The sequence below is a fragment of the Caenorhabditis elegans genome, chromosome III (genome assembly GCF_000002985.6).
Source record: "Caenorhabditis elegans chromosome III".
NCBI classification, from domain to species: domain Eukaryota; kingdom Metazoa; phylum Nematoda; class Chromadorea; order Rhabditida; family Rhabditidae; genus Caenorhabditis; species Caenorhabditis elegans.
In genome coordinates this window covers 9,609,038-9,631,464 of record NC_003281.10, presented here as the reverse complement: position 1 = coordinate 9,631,464, position 22,427 = coordinate 9,609,038, and the positions used below count along the sequence as shown (strand labels likewise).

Below are 22,427 nucleotides of genomic sequence, written 5' to 3'. Positions count from 1 at the left end.
CGTGCGCCTTTGACAATCACGTTTTCACTTTCTTGTTCAGTCGCTACTGGCACCTTCGTCGCCGCTATTTATCGAGAATTAGTTTCTCAAATTTATTTTTTTATTTTCAAAAGATTTTTAAATGGTTTAATCATGTGCAATCGATATTTTTTCCACGTAAAAAGAAGTATAATTACTCTCTTCTTAATTTTTTGAAATTTCGTAACCATCGATTTATTGGTGCGTGTTCCTGAAAAATACACCACGTTTTTGCTTAATTTCATTCAAATTAATCGATAATTCTATATTTATTTCTAGATAGATGGAGCAATCCTCCCTACTTCTGAAGAAACAGCTGGCAGGTGAGTTGGGATTAAACGTGATCTATGATCAAAACTAACTTTTTTCTGTTTCCAGACATGCGCAGAGTTCCAGTCGACGGATTCTCGGCAGGTCTCGTCGATGACAATGACATCTACAAATGGGAAGTCCTGGTGATCGGACCACCAGATACTCTCTAGTAAGTTGTTTGTTTGTGAAAATTGTAATTAGTTTTTTCTTGCAGCGAGGGAGGTTTCTTCAAGGCTATTCTCGACTTTCCAAGGGATTACCCACAAAAACCACCAAAGATGAAGTTCATTTCGGAAATTTGGCATCCAAACAGTTAGTATTTACTGAAACAAGTCGATTTTACACATAAAATATTTCAGTTGACAAGGAAGGTAACGTGTGCATCTCGATTCTTCACGATCCCGGAGATGATAAGTGGGGTTACGAACGTCCGGAAGAGCGTTGGCTGCCTGTGCATACTGTCGAGACGATCCTTCTTTCTGTCATCTCAATGCTCACGGATCCTAACTTTGAATCTCCTGCAAACGTTGATGCAGCGGTTCGTCTAAACAATGAAAAATAACCGAAATATTTTAATTTTTTCAGAAAATGCAACGTGAAAACTACGCCGAGTTCAAAAAGAAAGTTGCTCAATGTGTTCGCAGAAGTCAAGAAGAATGATTTGAACATTGCATCAACAGAGAAGAAGCATTAATTTAACTCGTCGTTCATATGAAACTATCCACTTTGATCTTCTTTTTCTTACTCATTCACCCCATTTTTTGACACCACGTGTTTCTAATTTCTTTCCTCATAAGCGTTGGACTCGTTACTTTTTATTCCCCTTAACATTTTTTTGAACGCAAAACCTGTGAATTTGCTTCGTAATTTTTTTTTGTCTAGTGGTGGTGCTCTTTTCCTTTTGTTAACATCCAAACTATAGTTACAACTATGCAACTCGTTTTTTTTCTGAGAGCGGTACCACATGTTTATTTGTTTGGTATGAATTCACAATCCTCGTGATGCTACTTCTTATCTTTTATGAGAAAATAAAATTTTTTTTTCACTAAATACAATCAATTTCATCTCTGATAAATATGTCATTCGTTCGAAATACATTAGACGGAAAATAACGAAAACCGTTCCGCGTGCCTCGCAATTGCAAAAACTGCGTGCGAGCGTTGCAAAAAGAGGCGGGGCTTCATTTGGAAAATATTTAAAAATTATTTTTTTAATTTGATCTGTTTCAGTTATTAAAAGTGATTTTCAGCTCGAAATGGGAAAGAAAAATGAAAAGATAGTAGAAGAAGCTGAAAAGGTAGAAGCAGAAACAATGGAAGTCGACGAACAACCACAGGAAACCCCACAAGTGGACGACGAAGAAGATTTGAACGTACCTTCAAAAAAGAAAATGGAAATTGTAAGTTTTCTACACTATTCCTCTAAAAAAATGTTCTGTTTTACAGCTGGACCCAAAAAGTTTCGAACAAGATCCATCTAATTTGACGCTTATCATGTACGAGGAAGATCACACTATTGGAAATTCAATCAAGCACATTTTGAGCAGAATGTATGTTTTACGAACGAATCGATCAGATGTAATTGTTGTTTAATTTCAGGGATGAAGTTGAATTTTGTGGTTACAACGTTCCACATCCTCTGGAAGACAAGATTTTGTTCAGAGTGCAGACAAAGGATGGTATTAATGCTCTGGAAGTTCTCGCGAAGGCATTCGAAAGTGTTGAACAAATTTTTTCCACGATTAGAGGGAAATTTGAAGAGTCTTATGAGCAAAGCCAATCGTAAAATTGCTATTCATTTTGTCATTATTTGTTATCCATTTTGTTGTTTTGATGTTTTTGTTTGACTTCACCCATTTCAATCTGAAATGAAAAATTTGTATTGGCAAAGATAATTATTTGTGATTCACGTTTTTATGTTTTATTCAAAATATGCCATATTTTTGTTTGCATCAAAGATTTTCTCAATCCAAATCTCCAGATGTCCGGTACGGGTGCCTTGATGACTGTCCACGTTGGACAGTGCGGAAATCAGCTTGCTCAAGCCTTCTGGAAATCGATGGTCGACGAACATGGAATCAATGAGTAGGGAATAAATTTGAGGCACCGACAATTTCAATTAGGCAAAATTCGATATACCACAGTCCGAAATGTGAAAACTATTGCAATTTTTATATTTCAATACTGAAATGCTGCAATTGTGAATTGTTCTCGTGAATCGACATGATTGAAAACAAAATATGAATTATTTTACTTTTGTTTGAGATGAAACAAACATTTTTGCTAAGTTAAATAATTTAAGACGCAATTTATTCAAGGTCATAATTCAGCCTCATAATTTTGATAAATATAACAATTTTTTTCGTTTTCAGACGTGGACAAACAACTCACGAAGACGATATGAATGATAAGAAAGATCTATTGTTCTACCAGGCTGATGACGATCATTATGTGCCAAGAGCAGTTCTAGTCGATCTAGAACCTCGTGTAATCAACGGAATGATGCAGTCTCCAAACTTTTCGAATCTTTTCAATACGGACAATATATTCATGTCCGATCACGGAGGTGGTGCTGGAAATAATTGGGCAAGTGGATATTGTCAAGGACAGTGAGTTGTATTTCTTTAATTGAAAATCAATGATAAATAATATTTAAGAGAAGTTCAAGAGAAGATAATGGATATCATCATTCGAGAGGCTGAAAATACGAACAATTTGGATGGAATTCTATTTACTCATAGTGTTTCTGGAGGAACTGGATCTGGAACGGGATCTCTCTTGCTCGAAAGGCTTCGCGAAGCATTTCCGAAGAAAGTTATTCAAACTTACAGTGTTTTTGCAAATAGTGACACCAGTACTGACGTTGTTGTTCATCCATATAACTGGGTACTTTCTATGCAAAGACTTATTGAGAATCCTGGTAAGTTAATAAATTAAAAACGAAATGACAATGATTTATCGAAAAATCTATGAAAATTCCGCAACAACGAACGTTTGAAATTACAGTACCCTTAAAAGGCTCACATATATTCGCATTAAGTGAAAAAGACCGGGTACCGTCTCAATTTTTGTATCTGAGTAATAATAAAAAAAAGGAATTTCAAATAAATAGTTTTCAGATCATGTTGTTGTCCTCGATAATGCTGCACTGCACCGTCTTGCGGCTGGAAAATTCAAAACAGATACACCAACATTTGATCATATCAATTCTCTTGTCGCCCGAATCATGAGCACTTCCACTGCTCCATATCGATTCAACTCTGCAATGTGCCCATCAATTCGGTATTTGGATTTGGCTCCGTTTCCACCAATGCACTTTATTCAATCCGGTTTGTTTTTATTCCGAAATATGTTATTTTATCTATTTATTTTGTTTTTTGCAGCTATCTCTCCTGTTGTCGATCCAAATGAGAACTTTACCCGAAAAACTTCAGTCGCTGACGTCACTCGCTTCTTGTTAAAACCAACTTCAATGATGGTTTCAACTGCTTCTCGGGTTCGGCCAAATGACTGCATGCTATCAGCTTACATGTTCCTTCAAGGACAAATTGAGGCACATACAATTATGACTGCTGAGCAAAACGTTGATGTAAGCTCAATACTTTAAAGAATTTCCGGGAAAATTGAAAAATAAATTTACTAAATCAACCATAAAATTCAATTTTTATCAAATTTTGTTTATGTTCATGAAAACTATAAGAAAGCATATAAATATTTTCTAAAAATAAAAATAAGCAACTTTAAAAAATATTTTTCGAGATATCGGAAAAACGAAAAATTTTCGTAAGCTAATTTTGGAGATGTAGATTTTATTCTCAAAACACGAAGGCGGTCACAAATACCGAGATACTGCAAACGAAAAAAATCTTCAAATTACATTGCAAAAATGAGCGCTTATTTTGACGAATCAGCAATTGTGAAGCAAACTTTTTTAAAAAGTATTTTTGACATGAAGTAAAAAATTTTTAGAAACTTGGAAATTTGACAAAAGCGTGGCAATTCAAATAACACATTAGTCAGAAAATCAAAAATGCACCAATAAAATCACTATTTTAAAGACAAAATTAGTGATTAATAATGACTTTTTTTCGTTATTTTTCTATAATCCACCTTAAAGCATCAAATCAATAAAATCAAATTTCAGTTCGCAATCAGAAGGCCTCCATTCTACATGCTTAAACCACTTCGAATGATGCATGCTCCACTCTCTCCATATGTTCGGCCACAATACAAAGTATCTGGACTCTTGCTCAATAACAGCACAAGCGTGGCTCCGTTATTCGAATCGCTTCTCTCCAAATACGACAAACTACGATCAAAGAGAGCCTTCATCGACAAGTTTGAAAAGATTGACAATTTCTCGCTGGATATGATGGACGATGCAATGCACATTGTGCAAGACTTGCTGGACGAGTACAAGGCGGTCGTACAAAAGGACTATCTGACAAGAGGGCTTTAGATTTATTATTATTTATTCTCGCGGGATTCTCATTCACTTCTTAAAACGGATCTCTGTCGATTATCATATGCTGTGTTTATTGTATTATTTATATCATGTGCTCCTCATCATCATCATAATTTTCACATAAATATTGGTACTCTTGTCTCAGTGGTTGTACTATTGAGGTTTATTTAAATTATTTAGTTATGATTATTGCGCGATAGCAATAGAGAGACATATTGAGGTCTGAAAATGAAAGTGTTTCAAGCTGCACATACGGTCAACAAAACCACCGGGTGAAAAATGAAAAAAAGAGGAAATCGACACGATTTGTGTAAAAGTAACGGGGCAGTGTCTGGAGATGAACAAGACTGGAAAAAAAGGAAAATGAAAAAACAAAAAGTTATCGGTGGGGAGAACGAAACAATGGATAGGTCCGTGAGAGCGCGGGAAATAAGGAAGCTAGATTGATTAGAAGAAAAATGACAAGAAGACCACAATCGGCACAAAAAATTTTGGAAAAAAACATTTCATAGAAACACAACAAGTAGTATACCTAAAACAAGAAGAAAAATGGGAAAAGAACAAAAATTCATCAAATTTTGTGATAAAAATGATAGATACTGTGCCTGGTGAGAGAGAGAAAAAAGATGAAGAGCAAAAAACAGGATCAACCTGAAGAAAGAAAGAGAGAAAAAGAGAAAGAGAGAGAGATTATGAAACGTGGAAAATTTGATAATTGTATTTGTAATTGTAACTCTACATTTGTCAAAAGTCAGGCTCAACGGACGAGCGATGTCTGTGAGGTTGGTGGAGGAGATGTTGGAATGAAATGACTTCCCTCCAAATGACGAATAGCTTCAACAATTGTTTGCATTGATTGAGACAGGGTCAGGCTCGGTTGTGTGCTTCTGGAATTGATGGCAACATATTAATTTTTTTAAAAATTCGAAAAGTTTGCTCGAGAACTATTATGCAGACGTAGAAAATCTCCGCCCTCCATAGCTGGGTCTCGTTAGGTATTTGGCGGCAAATCCGTGAATTCAAACGTTTGTCATTAAATAATTGTACCAATTTTCAGGAGTTTTTCGTCGTTTTTCGTCTTTCGTTGTTTTTATTGGAAAAATGGTTGTTTTTATTGGAAAGTTTTTTTAAAATCAATTTGGCATACGTACCCAGAAAGACGCAAAATGTTCAAACATTGGCGAAACTAATAGAAAAAGTTTGAATTACTGGTTTGGCCCCCCAATACCTAACGAGACCCAGCTGTTGGGGGCGGTCCTCGATTTTACAAGGGGGATTTTTCTACGACCTCATAATAGCAATATTGCAACCTACAGTAACCACAACATTTTTTTTGACTGTATAGAGTATATTATAAAAAAGATTTAATTGAAATTTAATAATCAGCATAAAATAAATTTAAAAATTAAATTTATAACGAAGATTTGAATTCAGAAATTGAATTTTGAAAGTAGATCATTCCACATACAGCCTTCTTCTCTCAAAACAGAAAACTGAATTCATAATTTTTCCCCCATAAAATATACAGAACTCACACAAACGCAGAATTATGTCCCTGCAGATGATGTGGCAATGCGACGGGTGTCGAGTTACCGGTAGACATGGCCGAGGTGACCGCTGCCGCCGCTGTTTGGAACAAAATACTCGATTGAGTTGGAACTGCTGTTGAGAAGATTATTGGAGCGGCAGTCAAAGGTGATGGAGTTGACAGAGATGGTGATGATATTTCAACTTAAATGTTTATATATATTTATAGTCAAAAAGTTTTATTTGAATATTCCAGGGCTTCAAAAAATGCTACCATGCATTAGGCCTTAATACTCTAAATTTCCCAAAAGACCAAATTTTCCAAAAAAAAAATTTGGTAATTTACCAAAATATTGCCTGGAAATTTTGAAACATCTCAAACGTTTCATAGTGTTTTGTTTGGACATTCAATCTTTTTGAAACTAATTTTGAATATATCTTTCCAAAAATTACCTGATATTGGTGGTAGTGGTGTAGGACGGATAACAGTTGTCTCTAAACTTGGCAATGTTGGAGGCGGATGGAATATACGTTGAGACGCCAATGATTCAGAAGAAGTTGGACTACCGTTCAGTGTCAAAAGAGACAACGGAGTACTTGTTGTATCTTGAAATGATGGTTTCCTTTCCGGTGATTCTCGTAACGGAGTAGGAAGAGCCGATGAAGCATATGAAGATGGCAATGTGAAACCACCAGAACCATTAGATCTTGGTGTCACTGGTGACGATGCTTGCGATGATGTTGTCGTCATTTGGAGCAGCTCACGGAGCTGAATTACTTGACTCTCCAAAGCCTTACGGGCGGCTCGTTCAGTTTCTAATATTGTTTGGAGATGTGCTATTTGCGCTTGATGGTCAGCGTCGTGGTGATCTTCTGAAACAAAATTTAATTTGAACAGCTTATATTAATTTCAAGTTTGAACTGATTTAGGGTAGGCACGATTCAGTAAGATTTAGACTTCTTCAGGCCATTCTAGGCTGGAATTATTTTGTGGAATTTCAGAATTTCAGATTATCCAGATTTTTGTTGAAACACAGTTTCCATTCATCCTACTCCACTTTTCAAAAATATCAATAAGATATAAACTTACCTTCAAGTTTGAGTTTTTTGGGTTCTCCACCGTCAGGTATATCTTCTCCTTTGTGTCCCAAAAGTTGATGAACCATATCCGCAGTTTGCTGCAGAATAGCCGCCTTCGACAGCTTTTCTCCCTCTTTTCTGGGAAGTAAGGCTCTTAGAGCCAAGAATCCCGCATTGATGCTCTGCATCCGCCGCCGCTCGTTGCAATTGGCAATTTGCCGACGCATTCTGGATCTATACTATATAAAGTTACAGTACTCACCACCTTTCAGTGCTATAAAACTAACCTTCTGTCGGGGTCGAGCGACGTTGGTGAAAGTGGCGCCGGTTGGGATAGTGACCGGTTGGCGAGCATTGGTGCATGCCCAATCGTCGAGGTAGGCAAGACAGAACGCAACGAATTCTGCATTCCAGAAGCCGTCAAATCAAATGCCGAAGCAGCTGACATGATGGATGGTGGTGCCATTCGTGCATTTGTCACGGAATTCCAGTCGGCGATAGTCACGGGCAATGCACCTGTACCCGAACTCATCATCTCCTCGTCCTCTTCAGTTAGATCAAATCTGCAAAAATGTGTTCGTAGATGAGGTTGTTCAAGAAGCGAAATTTATCAAATAATTTGGGGCCAATTAACTTCAACTTTCCAATTAATGCCTTCTCAAGACGCAAGCTTTTTCGTGAATATCTTCATATTTTTCTATTCTACAACTACAGTACAGTACTCCTTTGAGGATAGAGAAAAAACATATTTTTTAAAAATTGGAAATTCACAAAGTCGTTTTAAATTATTATAAATGCATTTTAAAAAAAAATTCCAAAAGTGATAAAACACATTTTAGACCTTAAATTTGAACTTTGCCGACAATGGGTAACATTTGAACTAATATTAAAATAACTCTAGCTTTAGTTGTTCTGATTTTTATATTGATCTTTTCATCTACAATTAGAACCTATCAATTCAATAAATGCCACGATTCCACAAAAAAAAAGAAAGAAAATGGGATAAATTAGCTTCAATTTAACATCTCAATATTTCTGTTCCAAAAATTATGAGAAATTATTAGTACAAATTGCCACATGCAGTTTTAGAATTGAGGAAAAGTTCATCTGCGTCTCTATATTGTGTTTTTCTCTAAAAGCCAGGTGTTCTTGTTGCGTGTCACTGAGAACGAATTGAAAGCCATGGGAAATTATTTGAATTTTATTTATTGAAAAGTTACTGTAGACTTAACACTTCACTTGGAAACTTGATAGGTTTAGAGGGAGCAAAAAAAGTTTATTTTCGAATTATTTTCAGATTTTAATACTTTCATCAAATGAGAGTCTGATCCTGGATATATATATATATATAGTAGGCAGGCACGTCTTCAGACCGCCTGCCTAGTCGCCTAGAAGGCGGGAATTCAACCATATTATGATTATAAGCAAAACTCGGCTTAGACTTATGTCAATACATTACTTTTCGAATGTTTCTTCTTAAAACCATGAGCAAAAAATGTAGTACAAAAATCCTTACCCATCATCAATGATGATTTGATCTTCTTCTGCGCTATCCGAACGAACCATTTTCTACTATTGATCTACCTGAAAAAAATTTTCTTTTTTGATTTTTGAGGTTCTCGAATTGAAATTCTATTTGTTCCTTATTCTCTCTTTTTCCGACAAAAGTTTCCCGAAACCCGTAACTCTTATCACCTTTCCCCCACTATGTTGGCTGACTGGCTGACATGCCATTTTCTTTGTAGAATCAAAGAAGATAGGCTCTTTTCCCAGCTGAAAATCTTTGTGATAAGCAACACTTGGGGGCAAAGATAACAATGATTATACCACGAATTATTTGAAATAAGAAATAAATACTTACTGTTAGTACTACGGAGACTACGAAGGGACGATGGGAGCCGTCTGGATTACCTGAAACTTTACAAAATTGGAATTATTTGCGACAAAAAACCAACAGCTGATGCTTCACGAAAATTCTTGAAGGGGAAAGATCGAAAAAAAAAAGAGTTTGTCAGTGTGTCATATGGCATGTTTTACACAGACACATGAGGGGAAAGAGGAAGCAATCGAGGGTCGAAACACACCGACTTATAATTCAAAATCGGGCAGTTCGTCTATTTCATACGGTAGGTACCAATGTATATGTAAATTAAATGAAAAAGGCGTGAGGAAGAGGGCAGTTTCAGTGTAGCAGATGAAATAGGTTTTAAATGTATAGAAAATAGAAAAACTGAAGGGTTTATAATTGAAAAAATGAGAGGGAAAGAACAGGTGATCCATTTTCAGGTGTTTAATGCAACAACTTTTACTTAAAATGTTTCATGATACTAATTTGAATGATCAGAGTTTGGGAGTAATCGAAACATCAGAACATTGCCAAAATTGGAATTAGAAACCGAAAGTTTCTTGTAATGAAATTATTTTTAACTGACGATGAGCTTATCTCGTGAAGCCGACAGAGTCCATGTTTTAATAACAATCAGTTCTCTATAAATTTGCAGAATCACAAAACGTCTTTCAAAAGTTACAAACGGACTTGCTCAGATTCTCTCTTGATAAAATATGAAGAACCAAGAATAAATCGGTCTTAAAAAAAAAAAAAGAAAGAAAAAAAAAAGAATTTAAGGCTAGATTTCAAGATTTCACCCCAAGAAATGAAATATGAGCTCTTGATGTTTTGATCTTTCTACTTTCTTAAAAAACCGAGAAAAAATGTTGATTAGCGATTTATCGGAGAAACGAGAGAGCGATGAACACACAAACTGATTCTCAAACGGAATGGAGAAGACAAAACAGAAAAAAATATCAACAAAAAATTGGTTCCAACTTCCTTGAGCTTATAGACGATAGCCAATTGCACTTACCATATGTTTTTTACAATGAGGGCTCCCTGGAACCCATTGACAAGTCAACAAAAAGCAGTTGACCAGTTAGTTTAAGAATTCTTGGTAATTACGAAAAGTTAGTTACTTCTCACATAATAATCATAAAACTAAAAAAGAAACAAAAGTTTGATCAGCTGTAGTGTGCAAGTGTACGGGATGATCTAGTTGGTCAAGTTTGGCATTTATGGGAGAACAGCTGGGCACATAGAGCAACACGCAAAGTATCTAAAGTTAGAAAACATTTGGTAGTAGATTTATGAAATACTTAATAGAACATAGGTTAATAGAGTCTAATCGTGAAAATATTGGAGATTTCAGAGGAAGATTTCTCAATTTTTGGAGGCAATTTCCTGCCTAAATTTTTGTGTATAACATACATATAAAGTTCGTCCATAGTTTTGGCAAAACTTCGGAAAAACTTGGTCAAGATTTAGTTGAAACCGCGTTAAAGGTTGGGAACAATTTTTCATAGTCATACTCACTATAGTTCTTATAAGATCACAAAACATCACCAAAATCGGCAAAGAGATCAGTTCAAAGGCGTAGTAAAAGAGAAAGACACTGAACAAAACGACATCGAGAACTATTCGGACGGTAATGATCTGTTATCATTCAAAATAAAGGTTAAGGGATTTTGTTGCGATCTTCCCCATCAACCGATCCAAGAAACATTTTCTGAAGGGATCCTGAGAATTAGAGACAGATGGATGGATGGGGAAAACACCTGATGGCGCGGCCCCCAGTTTTGTTGGTTGGGGTCACAAACAGCTGTGAGTGGAGTGAGAGAGGGAGAGAGTGATTTAAGAAGATTTGGACGCAACGGAGAAACAGACGGAGAAAAGTTTGCAGTTCGCGTCTCGTTTCGTTTCGAGACCTTGTCTAGCGAAGGGGCAAACGTAAACGCTCGTTTCCGATGATACGGTAGGCGCGAGCCAGACAGTGAGTGAGATAAGAGATAAAATAATTTATCGGGGGGAAGACAAAGAAAGCTAAAAGATAAAAAGAAACATAACAACATATGGAATCATAACAAACTTGAGGCAGAAAATCAGAAATCTAGGAAGAACGATATGATGGTCGAGTACAGTAAGATCATAGAGGTAGACCCCCTCTAAAATTGTGGGGACTTACTGTTTTCTACTCCCGCAATTTTTGGAGGTCAAATGGAAAGAGGGTTCACCTGAATACTCGTAATAATGGGTACTATATTAATATTATTAACTTTTTCATAGATTTTTCCAAACAAGAGGAAACTTGTTGATCAAAAAAATGGAACTCTTACCATATGGAATTCAATATGAAACATGTTGCAAATAAATGTCGTCACAGACGCAAGGGTGTGTGTGATTTGACAGAATAGGTCAGGTGTTCAATCGCGACTAGATTTAGATATTGGGGTACACAACCGAAAAAACGAGACGATCGAAATACGTTCGTCGGCGGGACGAGAGATGGGGGAGCCGGGCGCGAAGAGAGACTGCGAGACAAATAGACATATACACAGGCTGACTGACTGGCTGACTGGGCTGGGGGGGGACGACGCTCCGAATCATTTGGGAGAAAAAAGTTTTTCGCGGCGGCGACGACGACGAAGACAGCGGTGGTGGTGGTGGACTGATCGGTTTGCTGCAGCAACACAGGCAACATGGGGTTGAGATGAGAAAGGGAGAAATTGGAAAAAAAAGAGATGGAAAAGAGAAGAAGGAGCTGACGAGAAACACACCACACTCACACACACACACTCACATAAATGTTAAAGGCCAGCAGCAGCGCCTCAATGGTCTTAGGGGTTGAGGGAGCGGGCGCCTCCTTCTCTCTCTCTATTGCTTACTCTCTCATGTTCACTATCTCTCTATATCTCACAATTTCTCTATACTTTTCCTATTTCTTCGTTTCTCTGTAGCTCTCGTCGCAAAAAAGGAGGCGAAGCGCCGAACATATCTCTGCGTCTCTGACGCACTCGTTCGACGATCATCAGGCTTTCGGAGAGGAGGAAACGAGAGAAACGATGGGCACGTGGATGGGCACCGACGGGGTCGGGATGCCATCGACATGTGTTTTTGGTCGGATGATCTTCGAGGTTGAGTTGGCGCCAGGATGTGGAAGAGGATTGGTGAAGGATGTTCGAATCAAACAGATGGGAATATTGGTCACTAGATCATAGATAATTTGCAAGATGTCCATCAGGAACTACACAGTATTGGCTTTGTGGAAGCACGATGCATACACCGCGACTCGAAAATTTTTGCAATTTGCGCCTTATGAATGGCCGTTTTTGTGATGCACCATGAATTAATTGCCTGGTGTGCTTGAGTTGTTCAAACACTTATAACTCAATAACTATGTATAATAGCTAGCAATATACATTAAACTACCTAAATGTTCCAAATTATCTGGTCTACATATATATTAATGTCAAATTTATAAAACTCTATTTTGAAAATAGTTGAAGCTGCTGACATCCGGCGGGCAAGTTCTTGAATCGAATTTCTAAATAGACCACAACTTTGAAACTGGGTGTTTTCATGGAACAAAGTTTAATATGAAAATGTTTTCCATAAAAATGCCTACATTTTGCAATTTATTGTTGTGTAAAAAATTGATCAGGAAAAAGTATACGAAGCATGAAACATGAATTATGAAAGTCTGAGGAGGACCTCAGCTGCTGTAACTTGATCCGAAATAGAGTTATATAATAATTTTGACATAAATAAAAATGTAGAAAAAGTAATTTGCAACATCTGGTCAGTTGAAAATATTTTGCTAACATATCTTTTGAGTTATTCGAACAGCTCAAGCAAATCACTGTAAAACCGTGAACGAATAGAATATTGACCGACTCCGTAGGTTTTGAAATTCAAGAATTCAAATTCATTCAGCTGCAGTTTTGGTTTTTTTTTCGATTTTTTTCCTTATGATTTCTGTGCCAATTATGTACACCTAAAAATGTTTCCTTTCACTGAGAACATCTCGACGCGCTCATAAAATTCAATTGTTTAGTGACAGACGTCACGAAAGCATTTTACGCATCATTGTGATAGTATTCTTACACAGTTTGTCACCCCATTCGTCGTCGCGAATATTTCTTCATGTGTTCAATCTTTTTTTGGGCAGAATGTAGAAAAGAGAGAGACAATACTGCAAAAGTGATATTGAAGAGGTTTCCGTGTGTGTGTGTGTGTTGGTGTTTTGAAAATTCTAAAGACACAGAATTGGAAAGGAAAATGAATCAACACGGAACACGTACACTTTTTTTTGGAAACAAGTTTAGTATTAACTTTGCAAAACATGTCATGTCTATCGTTCTATCGGGATAATGGTATTTGAAAAGAAATAAAAAATAAAGAAAGAAACCAATCAGCGTTTCCGGACTCCGCCCTTTTTGTCTGATTGGTGGAAAAGTGTGCGGAGCAATTTGCTAATTGGTATTGCAGTTCTTGTTTTGGAGGGAATTCAAATTCAAACAGAGCGATTAGCCGAATTTTTTGGCATTTTAGACTTTTTTGGTATTTTAAAATTATAAAAGTTGGCTTATATGTTTTCAACAAGCTTCGGAAAGCTCATCGAAATAAAATAGGTTTGCTAGTTACGAGCCTTTCCTGAATCACTTGGTGTCAGGATCAAGTGTTTCATTTTTCGATTTTTCGCTGTTTTGATGGGAAAAAACATGGAAAAAAGCGGTAATTGAGACGTAGTTTCCAACCATTGTCACTCGGTTAGCAGGCACACTTTTCCGGCCGAAAAATTTTTTGAATTTTTTTAATATCATATATAAAAAATCCTATTTAAAACTATAGATCAGTTATGAGACGTCTCATGAGACCACGTGATTCGAATTGAAAACTTGTGCTATGTCATTGCAGTAGACTCGGCTTATCGAACACTGGATTACCAGGTCCAAATATAAATTTATTATAATTTTTTTGCAGCGAAGTTTTAAGCGTTCTTCGATTATAAGAGAATATTAGCTCTAATTATTATTTCTAGACCTGCTTGAATAATCGCCTTCCGCGCAAGCGGAAGTTGCTGGCGCATCTCTCGTGTTACTTGCACATTTTAGTTTTTCAAAGCGCGCGGAAGCGCGAAAATTTGGTTTTTCTTTTCTAGAATTTTCTTTTGTCTGTTGATGGTGACTCTCAGATTATTGTCACCTAAAATTAGGAATTATTTTGATTTTTTTTCTTTTTTTTTCCTTTTTGTATCAGACTATTTTTACATTTTTGTGTGTTAAAGCTCCAGAGTGTCGTGAAAAACACCGAATCATTGTCTTCTCCGGCGAATATTTGTTTTTTCACTGCACTTTCCAAAGTTATCTCGATAAAAAATTATACAGCTAATCTCATATTATATATTATCGCTGTATGCGAGACACAGCCCAAGGCAGTCCAAGTTTCGTGAAGTTTTGATGGAATATTTATGAAGAATCGTTTTTTTTTCGAAAAAAACAACACAATTGTTCAATCAGCTGAACTAAATTTTTATAAGACCCAAATATTGATTAATTAGGCGACCCCCGGGGTTGAGTCCGTCATTTATGTTGTTTTGTGTGCACTTTAGCGTGATGTCGTCTGCGTATTTCCCTGCGTCTCTCGCCGCCAATCGTTACTTATTTAAACTGCGTTCGCATTTATTGCTTCTTTAATTCCTTTTTAACCTTCAAACAAATCGTCTTAATTTAGCTTCAGTTTTCTAAATTTTATATTTTATCAGGATAATCTTCGAACAATGGCCGATGACACCCCAATTATTGAGGAAATCGCCGAGCAAAATGAGAGCGTCACAAGGATCATGCAACGTCTCAAACATGACATGCAAAGGTAAGTGATGATTTTTGTTTTCGTGCTACAAATTAATGTCTGCTGTTTCAGAGTCACTTCAGTGCCGGGATTCAACACAAGCGCCGCAGGTGTCAACGATTTGATCGACATTCTGAACCAGTATAAGAAGGAGCTTGAGGATGATGCAGCCAACGACTACACTGAAGCGCACATCCACAAAATTCGATTGGTCACAGGCAAACGGAATCAATATGTCTTGAAGTTGAAGCAAGCCGAAGACGAATATCACGCGCGAAAAGAGCAAGCTCGGAGAAGAGCTTCGTCTATGGATTTCACGGTTAGTTTCAATTTTGTATGATTTCAAACAACATAAAATTTATTTCAGGTCGGCAGAAATTCCACGAATCTTGTCGATTACTCCCACGGCCGTCATCATATGCCCTCATACCGTCGACACGATAGCTCCGACGAAGAAAACTATTCTATGGATGGAACAAATGGCGATGGAAATAGAGCTGGCCCATCGAACCCCGATCGTGGTAATAGAACTGGCCCATCGAGCTCCGATCGCGTGCGGATGAGAGCCGGAAGGAACAGAGTCACCAAAACGAGACGTTATAGACCGGGCCAGAAGGCATTGGAAGAGATCCGCAAGTACCAAAAAACTGAAGACCTTCTGATTCAAAAGGTATACAATTTTTACTTTATTTAAACTATATTAAAACAATTCCAAATTTCAGGCTCCGTTCGCACGCCTCGTCCGCGAAATTATGCAGACTTCCACTCCATTTGGCGCCGACTGCCGTATTCGTTCTGACGCCATCAGTGCTCTTCAAGAAGCGGCGGAAGCATTTTTGGTCGAAATGTTCGAAGGATCGTCTCTTATATCCACCCATGCGAAACGTGTCACACTCATGACAACGGATATTCAGTTATACAGACGTCTCTGCCTTCGACATCTCTGATAACAATATTTGCAATACTCATTTTTCGATCTTCAAGCCATATTTATCTCATCAATTTTAGCGCTGTTTGATCTTTTGTGTACCGTGAACACGTTTACTATTTGTCAAATAATAAAGATTCATTACTTGTAAATGAGAACATTTTATTTAATCACTTGTTCGAACTAGCTTTTCCGAAAATATGAATAGCTCGAAGCTTCTGATAGACTCCTTCGCAGCATCTTTGTACAATATCCGTGTTCGGATTCTGTTTGGCCCAGTGATAAATTGCTCTGAAATTGACCACGTAAATAAGCCTTTTCTACTTTCAAGAATCCAACCTAACAATATTAACAGCATGCGAGAGATTTCCGAGTTGTGCTTCTGCGAGGGCGGTATACAGGTAGCATCGTGCAAGAATAACTGGATCTCCATATTTTTTCGCTAAGTTGATTTGATGAGCAGTAATTTTTGCAGCGACTTTCGCCTGAAAAGCTAGCGTTAAACTAAAGTGTAAACTGATAACTTACATAATTTGCATCGAAATCTCCCATAGCTGAATAAGCGCCACCTAGAGTAGACAAGTTCCACATGAGCTTTTCGAGATCAAGCATGTATCGGAAATGGTGTTTCAAACGTCTTTCCCAAGCATAATCGAGATTTTGTGCCGGATTTTTCACTTGGATGTTGACAAGAAGTTTCTGAAGCTTAAATATAATAACTTCTGGCAATAGAAGATAAATTAGTTACCTTATCGACGGGAATATTATAGAAGGCACGTATTTGAGCAAACGAATATTCTTCACGACACTGGAGAATATTCAAAAATCCGTACAAATCGTCCAAATTCGTGAATTCGAATACTAGTGATTGGGTACCTGCAATTATTTTATATTAATTAATTATTTGCTTATCTGACAGCTTACTGGTCGATGGAATTTCCGTAGAATGTTTTATTGAATTCATTTGTACACTGAAAATGAGTATAGAAATGGAGAGAAAATGGTCTTTTAGAGAAAAATAAAATAATGCAAACGCGCCCTGTTGTACACGCCGCGAAATTGGAATTTAAACCAGTTTACCGCACTACATATGTGCCTATTTCTTGAGGATTTCATCTTTTTTTAGCTTGAATTTCAATTGAACCAAATATTTATAGTTTTTTTTCTTTTCAGAAATGTCTTATAACTCCATCAGACTTCCACAAGATTTGCCAATATACTACAAAAACTTCTTCCCAGTCAAACCATTCACAAAATGGCTCCGCTACGGACAAAGTGAGTTTCGAATTTCGATTTTCTTAACGAAATTTGAAATTTGCAGATAACGGAGACTATTTCAACCGCCGAGAATTCGCATTCATTCTGGCAGATGACGTTCATATCAGATATCGTAGTTACAATGACGAACACGCATTTTTCAAAGCACTTTCAAGTACTAACCCGGAAAAACTTGATATTGGAGCTGTCTACAATCACGAGCCAATTAATAACAAGAGACATACAGATTATCAAGCTGTGGAACGAGAATTGGTTTTTGATATCGATTTGACCGACTACGATCCAGTTCGTAATTGTTGCAAGTAAGAGTTTACGAAAATCCCGTTTCCGCGTATCTCTATTTTTATATTGATATATTTAGCAAAGATAGTTATTTGAGGGCATTATTAAGATGATCTGTAACCCACTTTTCGATTTTCTAATTTTTCAGAGATGCCACCGTCTGCCCAAAATGCTGGAAATTCATGGTTCTCGCTGTTAAAATCTTGGATTTCCAACTGGAAGATATGTTCGATTTCAAAGCACGAATGTGGGTCTTCTCTGGTAGACGTGGAGTACATTGTTGGGTCGGTGACAAAAAAGCGAGGATGTTGAACAATTATCAAAGATCTGCAATCGCGACCAGACTCAATTTGTTCAAGGTTCGAGAACTTCTTTGTCCAAATTAGAATAAAAAATTCATTTTACAGAAAAATGGCCAATGTGAGGTGACTGAAGGTCGGGCCAAAATGACGAAAGTTCCGCCGATTGTGCGTGACGCGTTTAACGTTGCATTGAAAGATGGAGTTTTCGAGAAGATGATCTATGACCAGGGATGGCTGGATAAGGAAGATTTTATCACAGAGTACAAGTTTATGTCAGAAGTAGGCAGAGATGACTTGCGTAGCCTTTCCGAGACTTACAAAACTCCACAAGAACGCTGGAACATGATTCGTGGGCTTTTTGATGACGACTATCGCAAATCGCTTTCTCCGAAGGACGGTCTTCTCGATTTTGTAAGTGGAAGCTTTGAGATAACAGTCGGAAAATAGATAAATCAATTTTCAGAAAATGCAAGGTCGCGACCGAAATTATCTTCTCTACTTTGTTCTTCAACGATGCTATCCACGTCTTGATGTTAATGTATCTACAGGTGAAATGTTTTTTACATATTTAAAAATAGTTTCAAAATCAAAAAGAAACTGTATAATTTCAAAAAATTTCGACATGCATTCTTGAAAGTGCACAGATTTATTCAGATGGGCCTCGGCGCGAAAAAAAAATACAACCATTACTTTTTGCGCACCGAGACCCATCTGAATAAATCCGTGCTCCTTTAAGAAGGCATGTCAAAATCTTGGGAAATTACGATAAATACTGAAAACTTCCTTTATTTCGAAAATAGTTTTTTTCTTAGAATTTCTCACCCTACAGATTTCAAAAAATTGAAACTTTCTGAACAAAAAATAATTATTTTCCTAATTTTTCGATGAAACTGCGTTGATTTCGTACTAAACGGTCACATTTTACAGGAACAAATCACTTGCTCAAATCCCCATTCTGCATTCATCCAAAGACCGGAAACGTTGCAGTTCCTCTGAATGTCGGTAAAATTGAAGAGTTCGATGTAAGCAAATGTCCTCGAATTGAGTAAGTAAAAAGTCGTCTCTCTAATAGTATTATCCAAAAACTTTCAGTCATGTCGTGGAAGAGTTGAGCAGTCTTTTGGCTGAACGAGGAAACGACGAGAACGAGGATTCGAAGAATCGAAAATTCCTGGCGTACAAGCATGGAGCTCTCGCACCTTACGTTGAAAACTTTGAAAAGTTTGTATCGGCTTGCATTTCATAAATTACTTTCATTTTTCTTATACTGTAACATGATTTCTACTTTAACAATAAATTTTTTTCTCGAGACCTTTTATAGCATGTGGCGTCCGCGAGTTTCCATGGCAACGGCAAGGAGAAAGACGTAGGCAGTTATTGAGGGTGCATAGCTTATTAAAAATGGAAGCGAGTAATCAAGATGAAATTATTGGAACTGACGTTATTCCAAATGAACAGGACAATCCAGAAGTGAGTTAATGAAATAATTTGAAACATTTTTTCGTTTATAATTCTGTTCATCAGGAAGTAGTACCTGAACCAACATCCCTTGATGTTCCACCACCTCCACCAGAACGTGCTCCGTCTGCTCCAAAACGAGTGGAAATTCTCGATTGTAACTCATTAAATGGTCTAATGTATCATTATTTTGCCCAAGGCGACTATATTGAGTGCAAATCAATAATTGGAGAAATTCAAAGCAAATATCTTGAAAGAAATGAAGCTGCTTTTCATGTTCGTGGACTAATTGCAAGAAATGAAGGAGAACTTGAAGAAGCGATGGAATGCTTTCATAAAGCTTATGAGCTTTCTGGCAAAAATAAAAGGTGAATATGGCCGTATATGGTAAATTAGTGAAAAAAGGAAACTTTGCCTTAAAGGTGCGCTTCATTTAACGATTTTTGCGCCAAAAATACGGTACCCGGTCTCGACACGACAAGTTTTTGTTTATTGTTTCCAAAAAAGTGTGCGCCTTTAAAGAGTACTGTAGCTTCGAACTTTCGTTGCCGCGTTCGATATATCGATTATAATTCGCATCGATTTTTATAGTTTTCCGTTGAAAACAAATTTATTTGTTGGAAAACTAAAAACTATTAAAAATCGATGAAATTCTTTTCAGGGTTTCATGTCACCGATTTACTGTGATTTATTGTTAACAATAATGTTGAAAAACTATTGTAATTTCGTAAGAATTCGATTAAAGGCACACGCTGTTTTTTGAGTGGGTCTCGCCACAATTTCAGTCACAGTACTAGCTACAAGTTCTATATTCCACATAATTATTATTTTGATAATGAAAAATACGTTTATGAAATTTCCAGGATTTTTAGTAAAAAATTTAGTGCATAGTTTCAAGTTTTTGCGAACAAACTATACAAATTCTAATTTTCAGTCATTTTTTACAGTAAATTAATATAATTTAATTGAAAAAACTTCACAAATAATATATAAAATGTCAATTTCAATGTCAGATGCAACAAGAGAGTTGCCAAAACTTGCCAAAACTCGTTGGTGCCAACTTCTTTCTTGTACCAGTAAAGGAATACCTTTAAATATAGGAAAATTTCAAATAATTATCTATTTATTACAGATATTTTTATGAAACTGGAAGATGTAATTTCCTACTTGGTCGCCATCAAATTGCTGTTGAACAATTAACAAAAGCAAGTGAAGTAATGAAAGACAATCCAAAAGTTTGGTATTGGCTCGCTCGAGCAATTTATCATTTTCCTGCTGAAAAGGTGCAAGGGAAAACGTTCAATCCTGTAGAATCTGCAAGGACAATTCTAATGAAGTAAACAATACGTTTTTTTCAAATACCGAATCTTCTGAATTCAGACCTGATATAGCCAAGGATGCCACGTTAATTTGCTTTCTGGGTCGACTTTGTGAAGAACTTGGGGACACTTCGGGTGCAATTGCTGCCTATAAATCATCATTAAAATTACAACCAGATAATACAGAAGTCATGAATCTACTTGGGTTGATTTATCTCAGAACTGGACAAGTACAAGAAGGATTTGTTCAACTTGGAAATTGTTTGGCTTATGATCCAGCCAATAGTCAGGTCAGATGAATTTTCAACTGTTATTTGTATCTCGTCACAAACGTATCAAAAATTTCACAGTCATGAAATAAAAAGAAAAACGTCCATAAAATGTAATTCTAAAATTGAAAAGTTCAGGCTATTCTAACAATTGGATCCATAATGCAAAATCACTCTGATCATGACGTTGCTTTGAATAAATATCGGTAATGTTTTTGCTTCATATCCAATTTGAAATAAAAATGAAAATTTTCAGTGTTGCGGCAGATGTGAGTGACTATAACGGTTGCCTCTGGAACAACATTGGTATCGGTCTTCTGGCCAGAAATAAACCAGCTGCTTCTCATTCTGCTTTGAAAAAAGCCGCTTTTATCAATCCCTTAAACTATAAGTACGAGAAGGAATGGCTTGAATTATACGTAATAATAATACAATTTAATTCAGGATCAGTTATAATTTGGGAGTTCTTCATGATATCATGAATCTACATTGCTCGGCACTTCATTATATAAAATTGTGCACAGAGCTCTATCCACAAAACGCGAAAGCTGTCGGTGCGATGGCAGTGATTCTATCACATATGAATGATGATAAGAATGCACGATTGGCATACAAAAAATCAATTGAACTAAAGAAAAATCCATCAACGGTGAGCATTTCTGTTTGTGCTGAGTTCCAGTAAAAATATCCGCAATTGTATGGGATGGGTATTGTGGCAACAATGTGCATACGAAAACACCATCATAACTTCTAGATCTTAAACTACGCGATCTTCGAATATCGTATGAAAGACGTCACTGCAGCATCAAATGCATTGAAACTATATAAAGATCTTCAAGCATCTGGGGTCAAGTGTAGCGCGGTGAGACCATGAACATCTGCAGTCACGAAGCAAACAATTTGATTGCAGAACAATAAGGAAACTGCAAATCTTTTGGAAAGTGTGTTGAAGCAGCCTGATCAATCTGCGGAACAATAACAAACCGTCCCCCACCATGCAAACCTGGACATTTTTTTAATGAATAACCTTTGCAGAAACATCTCGATAATAGATAAAATAAAATTAAAAACGTATTGGATTTATGTTATTTACATTTAAATTAACATAAAAAGTGATTGGCGTACATTGATTTAACCTATCTATGTATAAATATTTTCTGAAAGGTGGCATCACGATTCTGATTGAGTTTTTGAAGTTGGGAGATCACATCATCCTTTCCAACAAAAAGGTTTTCATGTTCACAATTATTAATACAAGTTTGCTCACGACTGGAAATCTGCTTATTACAGAAAAGTATGCAACTACTACCAGCATCAAAAATACATTTAAACAAGTAAATATCGTAGAATGTTAAACTATGCAAAAAGTAGTGTTTTCTCTATTGACCCAATTGATCCACTTTGAATGGTTATATCTCAGTGTGTGATAGTCTGCCAAACTTTGACAAAATGTTGCCAACAACTTAATGAATGCCACTAACATTAGTTGTTTCAGAAATGAAATCGACA

The 22,427-nt window shown here is 36.6% G+C and overlaps 8 protein-coding genes and 3 non-coding genes across 15 annotated transcripts; 8 read left to right on the top strand and 3 right to left on the bottom strand.

The window, feature by feature from the left end:
• The first annotated feature begins 297 nt into the window (after positions 1-297).
• ubc-7 (putative ubiquitin-conjugating enzyme E2 7) lies at positions 298-1,368 on the top strand. The gene is made up of 5 exons (NM_066732.7): positions 298-341; positions 397-499; positions 545-642; positions 690-868; positions 916-1,368. The coding sequence occupies exons 1-5, from the start codon at positions 302-304 to the stop codon at positions 988-990; spliced, it is 495 nt and encodes a 164-aa protein (NP_499133.1). The 5' UTR covers positions 298-301; the 3' UTR covers positions 991-1,368.
• Positions 1,369-1,579: 211 nt separating this feature from the next.
• Positions 1,580-2,219, top strand: rpac-19 (putative DNA-directed RNA polymerases I and III subunit RPAC2). The gene is made up of 3 exons (NM_066731.7): positions 1,580-1,729; positions 1,776-1,879; positions 1,929-2,219. The coding sequence occupies exons 1-3, from the start codon at positions 1,586-1,588 to the stop codon at positions 2,113-2,115; spliced, it is 435 nt and encodes a 144-aa protein (NP_499132.1). The 5' UTR covers positions 1,580-1,585; the 3' UTR covers positions 2,116-2,219.
• A 91-nt stretch (positions 2,220-2,310) lies between these two features.
• Positions 2,311-4,933, top strand: tbg-1 (Tubulin gamma chain; the record flags this gene model as incomplete). Its single annotated transcript, NM_066730.10, has 6 exons — positions 2,311-2,414; positions 2,702-2,938; positions 2,987-3,249; positions 3,449-3,658; positions 3,713-3,918; positions 4,474-4,933. The coding sequence occupies 6 exons, from the start codon at positions 2,311-2,313 to the stop codon at positions 4,786-4,788; spliced, it is 1,335 nt and encodes a 444-aa protein (NP_499131.1). The 3' UTR covers positions 4,789-4,933.
• On the bottom strand, positions 4,922-9,318 carry hlh-11 (Helix-loop-helix protein 11). Of its 3 annotated transcripts, none has more exons than NM_001379865.3 (7): positions 9,263-9,312; positions 8,918-8,985; positions 7,689-7,964; positions 7,412-7,640; positions 6,775-7,194; positions 6,330-6,525; positions 4,922-5,681 (listed from the first exon to the last, which is right to left on the bottom strand). In NM_001379865.3, exons 2-4 carry the CDS (start codon positions 8,965-8,967, stop codon positions 7,556-7,558), a joined length of 411 nt encoding a protein of 136 aa, NP_001367058.1. In that variant the 5' UTR covers positions 8,968-8,985; positions 9,263-9,312; the 3' UTR covers positions 4,922-5,681; positions 6,330-6,525; positions 6,775-7,194; positions 7,412-7,555. The 3 variants fall into 3 exon arrangements, with proteins under 3 accessions (NP_001367058.1, NP_499130.2, NP_499129.2); NM_066729.11 differs by having other exon boundaries at positions 4,936-5,681; positions 7,412-7,629; NM_066728.8 differs by having other exon boundaries at positions 4,937-5,681; positions 7,412-7,635; positions 9,263-9,318.
• F58A4.20 lies at positions 5,992-6,140 on the top strand. The gene has a single exon (NR_052627.1). It is a non-coding gene; the product is annotated as an Unclassified non-coding RNA F58A4.20 (non-coding RNA).
• Positions 9,055-9,197, top strand: F58A4.16. The gene has a single exon (NR_052626.1). It is a non-coding gene; the product is annotated as an Unclassified non-coding RNA F58A4.16 (non-coding RNA).
• Positions 9,319-14,994: 5,676 nt separating the features above from the next.
• Positions 14,995-16,159, top strand: hcp-3 (Histone H3-like centromeric protein hcp-3). The gene is made up of 4 exons (NM_066727.7): positions 14,995-15,103; positions 15,155-15,401; positions 15,450-15,752; positions 15,805-16,159. Exons 1-4 carry the CDS (start codon positions 15,012-15,014, stop codon positions 16,027-16,029), a joined length of 867 nt encoding a protein of 288 aa, NP_499128.1. The 5' UTR covers positions 14,995-15,011; the 3' UTR covers positions 16,030-16,159.
• On the bottom strand, positions 15,159-15,179 carry 21ur-9360. Its single transcript, NR_052625.1, has one exon.
• F58A4.6 (DUF4807 domain-containing protein) lies at positions 16,133-16,983 on the bottom strand. The gene is made up of 5 exons (NM_066726.6): positions 16,935-16,983; positions 16,759-16,886; positions 16,539-16,709; positions 16,350-16,495; positions 16,133-16,301 (listed from the first exon to the last, which is right to left on the bottom strand). The coding sequence occupies exons 1-5, from the start codon at positions 16,972-16,974 to the stop codon at positions 16,181-16,183; spliced, it is 606 nt and encodes a 201-aa protein (NP_499127.3). The 5' UTR covers positions 16,975-16,983; the 3' UTR covers positions 16,133-16,180.
• Positions 16,984-17,183: 200 nt separating this feature from the next.
• Positions 17,184-19,181, top strand: pri-1 (DNA primase small subunit; the record flags this gene model as incomplete). Of its 2 annotated transcripts, NM_001268086.3 has the most annotated exons (7): positions 17,184-17,285; positions 17,332-17,590; positions 17,719-17,929; positions 17,978-18,283; positions 18,336-18,420; positions 18,800-18,917; positions 18,965-19,174. In NM_001268086.3, 7 exons carry the CDS (start codon positions 17,186-17,188, stop codon positions 19,116-19,118), a joined length of 1,233 nt encoding a protein of 410 aa, NP_001255015.1. In that variant the 3' UTR covers positions 19,119-19,174. The 2 variants fall into 2 exon arrangements, with proteins under 2 accessions (NP_001255015.1, NP_001255016.1); NM_001268087.3 differs by lacking the exons at positions 17,184-17,285; positions 17,332-17,590; positions 17,719-17,929; positions 17,978-18,283 and having other exon boundaries at positions 18,339-18,420; positions 18,965-19,181.
• Positions 19,182-19,267: 86 nt separating this feature from the next.
• Positions 19,268-22,075, top strand: bbs-4 (BBSome complex member bbs-4; the record flags this gene model as incomplete). Of its 2 annotated transcripts, NM_001268084.2 has the most annotated exons (9): positions 19,268-19,342; positions 19,397-19,698; positions 20,463-20,666; positions 20,711-20,939; positions 21,057-21,124; positions 21,175-21,309; positions 21,363-21,567; positions 21,673-21,780; positions 21,829-22,075. In NM_001268084.2, 9 exons carry the CDS (start codon positions 19,274-19,276, stop codon positions 21,895-21,897), a joined length of 1,389 nt encoding a protein of 462 aa, NP_001255013.1. The 2 variants fall into 2 exon arrangements, with proteins under 2 accessions (NP_001255013.1, NP_001255014.1); NM_001268085.3 differs by lacking the exons at positions 19,268-19,342; positions 19,397-19,698 and having other exon boundaries at positions 20,548-20,666; positions 21,829-21,897.
• Positions 22,076-22,427: the final 352 nt, after the last annotated feature.